This window comes from Penaeus japonicus, unplaced genomic scaffold (genome assembly GCF_977035675.1).
Source record: "Penaeus japonicus unplaced genomic scaffold, GWHDUDI00000001_assembly GWHDUDI00000012, whole genome shotgun sequence".
NCBI lineage: Eukaryota > Metazoa > Arthropoda > Malacostraca > Decapoda > Penaeidae > Penaeus > Penaeus japonicus.
This window is the reverse complement of record NW_028234414.1, coordinates 26,928,404-26,940,903: the sequence shown is the minus strand read 5'-3', so window position 1 is coordinate 26,940,903 and position 12,500 is coordinate 26,928,404. Positions and strand designations below refer to the sequence as shown.

At 34.5% G+C, this 12,500-nt stretch overlaps 1 protein-coding gene across 2 annotated transcripts; it reads left to right on the top strand.

The window, feature by feature from the left end:
• Positions 1-232: 232 nt before the first annotated feature.
• On the top strand, positions 233-12,500 carry Hsdl2 (Hydroxysteroid dehydrogenase like 2; the record flags this gene model as incomplete). Of its 2 annotated transcripts, none has more annotated exon segments than XM_086542666.1 (5): positions 233-380; positions 8,032-8,195; positions 10,467-10,680; positions 11,176-11,381; positions 12,335-12,500. In XM_086542666.1, coding segments are annotated over 5 exon segments (767 nt in total), but the record flags the coding sequence as incomplete, so codon positions are not given.

Genomic DNA, 12,500 nt, shown 5'->3' with positions numbered 1-12,500 from the left:
GCGAATTTTGTATATTGTATCAATTTGATTACTTTCTAATGGCCATTTGAATTGTTTACTGAAAGATTATTAAACAATATTGATTTCAGAACAATGACTTAAAGGCACACCATCGCCCTAACTAAGACTAAAGGCTCCTCGTCCATGTTCAAAAAGCCCTCCTTGGCTAATCGGCCTTGCGATTGGGAAATGAGACAAACAAATTAAAAACAAAAGAGAACAAATAATTAAATACAACGATAGTGTATTACAATATTTATTGATTTTGTTAAATCTGAAATAAAATTGGCATTCTTTCTTAAGAAAAGAAGAATTTATCCTTCGTTTTGAATCGCGGAAGAAGGCCAAGAACACTCCTTCAGAATGATCATCAACACCGGGTGAGAATTCACTCCTTTCCTCTTGTCATTTCGATTGCTGTCTCTTCTGTGTGGTCGAGTTATTCATGAATAGATACTATTAACTTTTTTGACATATGAACTATCTGTTTTTGCTGGCTAGAGTATTTCTAAAAGGCCCCGGCAGGTTCCTCGGCTCGTAGGCTTACGAGCTCGGCATTTTCAAGGTCGTTGCGATGCCCGATTTTTGATGCCTGATGCTCCTTGACTCCGATTATTGCACTCTCTCGACTTACTTCAGCGAGAGAAATATTTTCTTATTGTTATGAGTGATTTTATCATCGTGCAAGTCATTCCTCAGAGTGTGTAGATCACTTGAATCAACCGCTGCTCGTGTGTAGTTTTGTAATACTGAAAATTTGTCATTAGCATTTCAGACTCCGTACATGAATTAAATAGTGTATACATAGCTCTTGTGATGATATTTTGCTTAATTTCCAAGGGTAACGGAATCTGTAGATCCACTTCTGTGTATGTTAGCTGTGGCATCACTACATTACATATTATAATCAAATGATTCATAATGATAATTAATTGTTTCTGAAATATGAGAAATTCAAACTTGATCTTGTTATCTCAAAATTTAACAAGTTTAGTATAGAAATAGACCTGCAGTTGCTGTGGTGAGGACATTGACCTCAGGTTGTGGAGGCTACGCATACTATGAGCCTCAAAACTTGGTAAAGTTTTGTGAGTTCTTGGGCTCGGAATTTTGTTGGCACAAATGCCCCAAGAACAGCACATTCAGGATTCCCATTAAAAACTCAGCACAAGCGAGGAGGCAACTGTGATTGCTGTGCACACAGTATGCTATGCGAGTTACTAAATTGTAAAATAACCACATCTTTTACATCGCTTTAGACAGTAATGGGATGTGTAGCTCCTACCCAAATGCTACCAATTCCCATGGAGTATATGGGGGGAATTACGGGTAATATCCTTTATATGTGAATAGTAAAGGTCAGAGCAATCCATCAATGCCATTATCCTTGTAATAAAAATGCGACACTATTAGGAAAATTTATGAAAAACTTGCCAGTGAATATTACATCAGTTGTTTTAAAGGGGAAAATACATTGTGAAAATATTCTCCTATTGTATTTTTGCCTGGTGTTGGAGTTAGTAATGTTTGATGTGTTCTTAAATAAAACTAAAAAAAAAAAAAAAAAAAAAAAAAATCTTAGGTGGGATAAAAATAAATCTCATGGTAAAGTATATTAAAATTGGTCCATGAATAAAGGAGGCTGTGTAATTTAAACATAAATAGAAAGCTGTGGAAATAGCTCAGATATTTTGTGTGCATCTATTTATTGTATTACAATGATGAAAATAATAATATATAAGCTGAACATAAGCTTGAATACTTTCTTGGTTTTCTGTTACATCTGTTTTGTGTCTGTCAAGTTGCATGGTCGCCCCCCCCACCCCACACCTTTTCTTTTCTAGTTATTATGCTTAGGCTAACTCCATTTTATATGTTTGGAGATGCTTAATAGCTATTTTGGGTAAATTTTCCGAACAACGCCGCGTTATGAAATACCACAAAAGTGGTATCGATGGATTCCTCTCAACCTCTACTATTCATATATAGTGAAATTAATGAACACTTGCACCCCTGGACCCCACAATCTGGGTCTCTTTTTTTAAGGCACTTCGTGCTACCTCGTCCTACTTCGGGGCATATTTCGCTTGCAAAATCTTAACCCAATGACCTACCTAACTTTGCCTAGTTTCAAATTAATCCCTAGCCAAAGGGGAGCTTTGCCCCCCCCCCCTGGACCCCCCCTTTTTAGGGCACTTCGTGCAACATACCTTGGGCAAGATATCCCAAATCCACCATCCTCGCCCTGAAATTTAAACATGGCTGTGTTTACGTATTTACGGATAGTAGCAAGCTGTGGACTGGAAACCCCCAAGGAATTACCTGCATGTGCTGTTATGTTATCTCAACAGATGGCGCAATATTCCCCATTGTTTACAGTATAATTATAGAGTGCCCTCTATTGAGTGGTCGCGTCATCATCGGTCCTAGTTTCCTATCCTGAGGAATTTATAAGACGAAGACTCAGTTGCTGTCATCATGGCGCAGTGTGAGGGTCATTCGTGGTCGCGGCATTTTCATCTACAGGACTAATTACGCATCACAAGTATCACGAAGTGCCCTGAATAGGGGAGATCCACAGGGGGGCGTAGCTCCCTCTTCGCAAAGGCTGACTTCAAAACTAGGCAAAGTGAGGTAGGTAGTTGGGTTAAGGTTTTCGTGATACTGAAGTAGCACGAGGTAGCATGAAGTGCCTTAAAAAGGGGGGGGTCCAGGGGGGGGGGGGGCAAAGCCCCCCCTTGGCTAGGGCAAACTTCAAACCTAAGCAAAGTTAGGTAGGTAATTGGTTAAGATTTTGCATACGAAATATGGCCAGAATTCATATTTTACCCCGTAATTTCCCTGATCTACTTCATGCCCTCCCCTACTATCGGGACCCAGATTGTGGGGTCCAGGGGTGCAAGCGCTCATTAATTTCACTAAAATGAATAGTAGAGGTTGAGAGGAATCCATCGATACCACTTTTGTGGTATTTAGCGACGTGGCATTGTTCGGAAAATTTACCCTATTTTGTTTTATGAGAAATTTAGAAATTGATAGAAACTAAATATTAATTTTGGAACACAGAATCAACATTTTTAAAAGACAAAAATTGTCACTCCTCCCAAGGTTCATGGGCTTCTGAGTACTGTTCATTACTCTGAATGTAGTTAGAATTTATCTGAAAGCTGCCAGCTGAAGATATTGTAATTAACTTTTTCTTCTTCTCTTTTACCCATGAAATACAGGATGTCCATTTTCTTGTATTGACCACCAAACAGGCAACTGTGCCACCTGATCAGCTTGCCAGGAAGGTTTTACTTCAGAGGAAGGGACTGTCACAAGTCATACCTAGGGCTTTCTCGCTCTTTCATTCACTTATGACATCAGTCTTTTTTGTGTTAGTCTGTATTTATATTTTACTAGATTAGTCTAGTATGTGCCATCTGACAGACTTTCTCAATTCTATAACTGATTAAAGTTCAAATATAGAGACCATATCAGCTCTTCATGTTCTTTACACCATCTAACAAAAGTATTAAAGTTTTATTAGAGAACGAAAAATACAAATAGAAAAGAAAAACAAAACCATCCCAAAGCATGAAATATGCTCATGGCTGCCAGTGCCAGAGAGCAGAGCAGCCACACTGGCACAGAGTCACATTGCAGCAGCAGCACATAGTTTATCTTCTTTTCATTCAGCTTGCACATCCTGCAATTATCTTTTTTTCATTCAGCTTGCACATCCTGCACTGCCAGTACTTTGGAGCATGACAATATGTATCATCACTCATCAAAATCAGTGCTTAATTGATGGGCACCATTCAAGCTGGCCAAGATAGTAGTCATCTATTTTGGAATGATAATACTTCTGTTTATAATTTCATAATTATAAGATAATTATATCAGTTTCTTACTATAATATAACTATTTTAACTTTTTTGAATTTAATTTGAACTCCACATCGTCACATTCCCATCACATGGGTCTTTGATATAATCTTTTTCCATCAACATGTTCACATCACCCATAACCAACTGAGTAATAGAAAAAGAAAGCATTCAGGGTACTCAGTACATGCTGGGCAAAGTGACTGTGAGGCAAAACATTTTCCATATCTCGCTTAGTTTCAAAAGAACCTTTATCTGATGATAGATTAATTCAGGCCAGATATGTTTTTTTTAGTCCTTTTTTTTTTTTTTTTTTTTTTTTTTTAACAAACCTATATGTCCTCCTTATCCAACAAGTGGATGAGTATTTAGTGTTATTAGCAGTCTGACTGAAAACTGGTTGTAGTATGTCATTGATAAGATAATATTGTAGCTTACATAACTGATTATACATTAATCTGTTCATGGCCATGTGTAGAAACAATTCTAAGGGCAAGGTGTATAGTATACTCTATTAGAATAGTTTGTCAGTTGTCCTTGTAATGCATATTCATAGATAGTCAGGATAGGATAAAGCTTTGGATGTGGCTCAGTTATCAATAGTCTGGATGTGATCAAGATTTTTATTATGATGATTCATAGTGAAAGGTTGGATCAATGCTTTTGATTTTCTTGTTCCCTGAATGTTCAACTTTTACTTCTTTATCACAGAGTGGCCCTCGGATTTTATTTGTCATTTCTAATCTACCACCTTGGTATCACCAGTCTCGTTACATGAGAGGCTGCTCAGTGGAAAGGTCATACACTATCTTATCAGTTCTAGTCTTATTTTGGACAGAGAGGTTAAGTTCACTTTTAATTGGACTAGGAGAGAATGGTGGTCAATACTGGGTGAGTTTCTTCATATTTAATGCATCTTTTGTAATTTGGCTTTGGTAATTTTGTAATGAATGTGCATTTTTTAATTAAGATGTAAACAATAAGAACTGTATTTACCAAAAGATGCAAGAAAAATGTTATCCCTATAATTGCTTAAGTAGACCCATATATATCTGTTCAGAGATTGTTCACATAGTTGTTGACTGGTATATATCAGATCTAGCTTGTCTGCTTGATTTGATTTTTATTTATTTATTTATTTTTTATTTATTTATTATTTTTTTTTTTTTTTTGAGAAACAATAAATGCATAAGACAAACTTAAATATAATGAATAGAAATAAGTTGATTGTGGAAGTGCAAACACATGAGAAATATAACTAGAATATAGGTGAATTTTTTTTATCCAGTATTGGAAATATTTCTTCATTTTGCATAGATATTTTCAAAATTTTCAGTGGAATGCTATTATTTATGAAGCTTTCATCTCCCTGACTCAGATATCACTGTACCTCAGTAGCTAATCTAACAGGGCACAGATAATATCAGGCAAGATAAAAAGTTTGGGTAATGGTGGTATGGCTGAGAAAAACATTTAGACATCTTGTTATATTTCTGATTATATTTGCCATAATATGAATTGTTGCACATGAATGTAGTGTTGGTGATTCACTGACTGACCAAAAAGAAAAAGCCCAAACCAAAGAACTGTGGTGTTTAGAGAATGTTGATGTTGATGAATGGTGATAAAGAGGTATGTGAGAATGGAGAGATTACTTATGGGGGAGAATGGAGGATTACTGGGCATGGGAGTCTAGAAGGGAGGATTCTGCAGGGGAGAAAGGGAGGATTACTGAGGGCATAGGGAGAGAAGGATGATTACTGGCATGGAGAGAAGGGGAGGGATTACTGCATGGAAAAGGGGAGGGGATTACTGGGCATGGGGGAGAGAAGGAAGGATTACTGGCAATGGAGAGAAGAAAGGATTACAGGCTGGGGAGAGAAGGAAGGGTTAAATTACTGGCAGAGAGATGAGATGAATGGTGGAGAATGTTCAGTGGATACCCCATGGGATATATTTCAATAACCCCAATCCGAACAACTCTCTCTCGCAATAGCCAAAGAGAATTGTCAAATCTTTTATTGTGTTTTATACCATTGGTGTTGATTATGAATTAGTTTTTCATTTTCTTATCTATTGTATCATGTATGTGCCTTTTTGTTTAGTTTAAGTTCATGGTTTTAGGTTAAAATACTTTGTTTATTAGTTATGTGCAGGTTGTTACTTTTTTATTTATTTTTAAAGGCATTCGTTCTTTCTTTTTACAAGCTAAATTGACTATTAATACCCCTCACTCGGTCATTCCAGCCTTAGCATGCACAAAGCAGGCTTTCATATCTAGCCTAATCATTAAATGACCTGGCACCATATGGTCCTACACCCGCAACTGGCCCTAGAATGAGCGTACCGTATGACCAACCCTCACAGAGAGGGTTACCTAGTGGCAACGGAGATGAAGTTTGCTTGCCCACCTCCAGATAGGTTTTTTTAGAGAGAGACTGCTTGAAGCAAGATAAGGCTTGATATCATCCCTCTCGCGTTCAGTCAGGCATTGTAAACACTAGAGGTTGTTTGTGGTTTTTATTTTTTTGTGTGTTTTATGTGAGTTTAGAAGTCTTATATGTCCATAGACAGCTCTATCAGTGCTGCAGTTGTACTAAAATTGTTAAGTATATTATCCATAATTAGCTCATTATTTCTTCATACCGCAATTGAAAAAGTAATTGCTGTTTTGTAATGGGAGGACAAAAGGCAACTTTAAGTTTTTTCATATTTTTGTGCTTCATTAACGAATACAAACATATAACCACCTACAATATAATACCAAAAAGAGGTAGGAACGAATGAAACCTGTGCTTGTGACTGTAGTGCCGCTTTGAAAGGCATCCATATTGGCACAGAGCACTTTTAGACACTGGGTAGATTGAGTCATCTCCTCTGTCTAATTCTGCCTGCACATCCTGCATTGGCGGAATTGGTTAATAAGGGTTCATCAACTTTGGGTGTGCCATTGCTCTATTGAGAACATGCTTGCTAGAGACCGTGGATGGTGCTATTCAAGGCTCTCTCTCCTCTATGCTAGGAAAAAGTGGTCATCTAGTGTTGGAATTTAAGCTAGCACGATATTACAGTAATTGTAGTAATTATGACTGCAGTAGCCATCATCACTCATTCCTTTTTCATAGCAAAATAAAATAGCACAGTGATCCAAAATCCCCGAACATCATGTACATCATGATGCCCGTCGTCAGGCCAAAGCTCCTACGTCATGTATGTCATGACACCTGTACGCAATGGGTTAATGAATAAGTTCAATTTATGAAAAACTGATCATTTAAATAGTGTTGAGAGAGAATTTTATTATTTTAGCAACTGGAATCTTCCCTTTTTCCTCTTGAACTGCAAGGCCCACCAAGCCTCTTCTAAGAAACACAAGGAAATAACTATTTTAGTATATAATTTTTTAATTGATTTATCAGAGCATCCTAGTTATTTGTGTTTCATTTTATTTGTTTTATGAATGTAGTGTTTTTTACTTCTGCTTATCAACTATGTAAACTGCCATTGAATGCTTCATTCAAAATTCTTTTATTAGTTCCTTTATATTTTCACTAAATCAACCATAAAGAGTATTTTAAGTTGCTGAATCTTTTGAGTAAATGTAAATTCAAATTTCTGTACTTTTGTTGATGGGAAAGGTAGCTACAAGACCATCAATCTGACATATAGCCATATTTTCAATATATCCAGATTTTAGAAAATCGTGATTTGACTCATAAATGTAGCTGGTAGTAACAAAAATAGACTGAAAACGTATGTAGATATTATTTGACATGGTATGGGGTTGGATGACTATGGTGGGAGTGGCTGATGTGTGAGTGGTGAGGAGAGATTGCAAGCAGTTCATCTGCATGTTTAATACTCATACTAGATAACCAATTGTCAAGGTTATGATATTTTGTGTGCAGCCCACATGTAAGACCTTGAAAGAAAGAAATGATAGAATGCATTTATATACTTCTCACTCTCTCGCTCTCTCTTTCTTTTATCTCTTTCTCTTTTCTGGGGACTTCTTGCCCACATGCAGGCAAAGATCCAACTTATGATATTATAGTTCTCTTCCTTACCTACACACAGGTAAACTATATACAATTGATTTTTTTTTTTTTTTTTTTTTACAAATTGATTGTAAATTTGATGACAAATTTTAACATTCCCACAGAAAGCTTGCAGGCCGCACCCTGTTCATCACAGGTGCCAGCCGTGGGATTGGAAAGGCCATTGCTCTGAAAGCGGCACAAGATGGAGCTAACATCGTGGTTGCAGCCAAGACAGCTGAGCCACACCCAAAGCTACCAGGAACCATCTTCACGGCAGCCAAGGAGAGTAAGTATTAAGTATGATTACTTGTATTAGTTTTATAACCCACAAAAAAAATCGCTTAAAAAACAAATAGAAATAGGTTGTAGTTGAGTTCAAATACTTTTAGTTGATAAGAGATGATTTTGTGTTTGCAAGTACATGGTCCTTGTTGTTTCCATAATGCTAAGAATAATATAGTCATAATTCTTTCATGTAGTTTATCACACACACACACGCACACACACACACACACACACACACACACACACACACACACACACACACACACACACACACACACACACACACACACACACACACACACACACACACACACACACACGACACACTACACGAACCACACCAACAACACACACACACAACCAACACAACACACAACACTCTCAACACACACACACACACACACACACACACAAAAAAAAAAAAACTGTCATGGCCAGAGTGTTGCAACATGTGGTTAAGATCGCATTTGCTGTATTAGTAATCATGAACAGTGATTGGAATCAAATGAACCAAAGCCCAAGTGAGAGTTGTTAAAAATAAGTATCACCTTTTTCAAAATTTCCCTTTGGGTATTTTATAAAAGATAAAACTAAAGCCAATCTTTCTTCCATACTTTCATTTCATTTGAGTTTTTCACTCATTGGATTGTGCTTTTTGGAAATTTATCCATATGGGAAGTGTCTCAGATGGGGAACAGAATGAAATTTACAGTTTAGTTCCATTTCTCTGAAAATAAACCTCGGCCAACAACCCCCTCTCGTCCAGTGTTAATAGTTCGATTTGCAGTTGTTTTAGCTGAGAGTTATTCTCTACCTTATTAAAGAAAGAATGATTTCAAGTAAAATTCTATTAAATTTTTTTTTATAATATGTATTCATTTTCTGTCACTTTTCATTTATGTAACTTTAATCTCTATATATGATCAAAATCTGAATCCTTTCAATTAACAGCTGGCAATTAGATATTGCAAAATTGTCTAATAAAATTGTACACAAAAGAAGGGAGTCTTTTTATCATCCACCAATTACTGCTCAATATATAATATATATAATTATATAAATAATAATATATATATATATATATTGATAGATTATATAAATATATATATATATTATATATATATATTGATATTTGAAAGTTATATATATAAAATAGTTTATATTAATAATATATATATATTATTAAGATATATATTATTTATAATATATATATAGATATTATATATATATATATATATTATATAATATAAATATATATAGATATATATATATATTATATATATATTATAGTTATCATATATAATAGTATATGATAGAATATATATAGATATATAGATATATATATAATTTGAATATATATAAGATATATATATATAATTATATAATATAATATAAATATATATAATATATATATATAATATATAAATATATATATATATAATATGATATAGTAGAATATAAATATATTATCTAGATAATATATATATATTTATATATAAATATAATAAAATATATATATAATATATATAAGATACATATAATATATATATATATAATATATATAAATAATAATATATATATCAAAATATAAATAAATATATATATAAATATATATATATTATATGATATATACATAATATATATAATAATAATATATAATATGTATAATATATAATTAATTATAAACATATAGTATATATACAATTGTAATATATATATATATATATATATATATATAATATATCGTATATATGTCTTATATACATATATATAATATATATATATAGATAGATAGATAGATAGATAGAGTTCTCGTATATATATAAATACATGTATTTATATTATAAATATATATATATATATATACATAAATATATATAAGATATATATATATAATATATACATATATTTATATATATATATACATATATATATAATATATCCATAATAATATACATAATATATATATATATATATATATAATATATATATAATATATAATATATTATATATTACACACACCCATATAATATATATATATATATATTTATATATAAATAATATATATATATATATAAATATATAGATATATATATATATATAAATATATATTATATATAATATATAACTATATATATATATATAATATATGTATATATGTATGTATGTATATTTGTGTGTATATATGTATATGTATGATTTATATATTTGATTATCCTAAGTTATCTTTAGTTGATTTGAGTGATACATGGGTATCTTTTTATTTTTCCAGTTGAATCAGCAGGAGGACAGGCCCTCCCATGTTTGGTAGATGTGCGTGACGAAACCTCAGTGGCAGCAGCTATAGAGAATGCAGTCAAGCAGTTTGGAGGTATTGATGTGGTTGTGAACAATGCCAGTGCAATCTCCCTTACTGGGACCCTAGAGACACCGATGAAGCGGTATGACCTGATGCACCAGATCAACACGAGAGGAACCTATCTTGTGTAAGATTTCCCACCAACTGTTTTTTTTTTTTTTCTCTCTCTCTCTCTCTCTCTCTCGCACAACCAATATTTTGTATTTTGTACACATTTTTTTTATCATTTTTTTCTTCTTTAATCACATTATGTAAAAAAAAAAAAAAAAAAAAAAAAAAAACCCTGTTGATATCATATTACTTGTAGTGAATAGTCTTAACCCACTCACGACGGGGGCATTCTAGCCTTGAATGTCACAATGCCAGGGCTTTCGAACGCTTAGGCCTAAATCAATTAAATGGCTGGCACAATATTGTGCCGCCCGGCCACTGGGCTTTTGAATGAGCGGTACAGTAGTGTACCACCCGTCCAGAGAGGGTTAATTTCACCGTGTGATTGCAATATTGCATTGTAATTGTCACGGTGGCATGACGCCCCGGCATCGGGATTTGGCTGTGTCACATAAGTGTGACGCACTGTCGTCATAGGGTTAATGTTTAATAAGATTTCTTTTGCCCACAGATCAAAGTTATGCATTCCTTACCTGTTGAAGAGTCCAAATCCTCACATCTTGAATATCTCTCCTCCTCTCAACATGCGACCAAGGTGGTTCAAAGATCACGTAGCATATACCATGGCCAAGTATGGCATGTCAATGTGTGTTTTGGGTATGACTGAAGAATTCAGAGGTGATGGCATTGCTTGTAATGCATTGTGGCCTCGAACAGGTAATATTATAATGCATATGTACTGTAAAATGTGTTTTCCCTAGTAGTAATAAAAAAAAAGCAATATCAGCTTAATTACTGATACCATCTCTACCTGTACATTTTAAAAAACAAACAAAATATATCAGATAGGCTATTTAAAGGCAAAGGAGTTTTTTGTGAGTAACCTCCAAAGTATAAAGATTTACTTTTAAGTTGGTTTTGTTTTCAAAGGAGTAATTCCACTTACCATTTTGTCCCACATTGATAAGAATTACCTATTTAGTCTTTAACCCAAATCCTCCGAATGGCATGCAGTGAAGATGGCACCTTTCTGGCCCAAACTCTGGTTGTCATGTAAGGTGACGGCACCTTTTCTTCCCCAGATTCCGGGCGTCATGCAAGGTGACGATCTCGGTGTCACTTCATATTTTTTTCGGGACTCTTCCTTCCTTCACTAATGAAGCTAGATACAAAACTGATAGTTTGGTCTGTGTTCCCCTCCCACTTCCCCTCACCTCGCCCGATAAGACCCTGGAATGTGAGTTTAGGCCTACGCGGTAGCCTCCCGGAAATGCACCGCGCGCCAGGGATCACCAACCCGGAGGATTTGGGTTAAAAATCAAAACCATTGAGGCTCTTCCTTTGCCACATTTAGTTTGTGTAGTTATCATGTATTGAAGATTTTGAGAAAAAGTTAGGCTTAACATCCAGTAAAGAATTTTTTATGTGAATGCGAGTACTGAATGACCACCAATTTTTACTAAATGAAAATATTCCATCTGCATAGGCAATTTCTTCTTGTGGGATCATGTGCAGTAACTGTCACTTGAGTCATATGCAAGGCAGAGTAACAGGATCAAAATTAATCCTCTGTTAGGGCTAAAACAGTCCTGTGCGTAGAAAAAAATGTCCTATTTTGACTAATACTTTTTCTGAGAATTGGACTTCATTGATAAAAGATATATTTTCAGCTATCATCACGGCAGCCATGGAGATGCTTGGGGGTGATGAAGTTGACAAACAGTGCCGCAAGCCAGAGATTATGGCTGATGCTGCATATGTAATGCTGTGTAAAGATTCAAAGTCTTACACAGGAAACTTTGCCATTGATGATGACGTTCTCAAATCTGAAGGGAT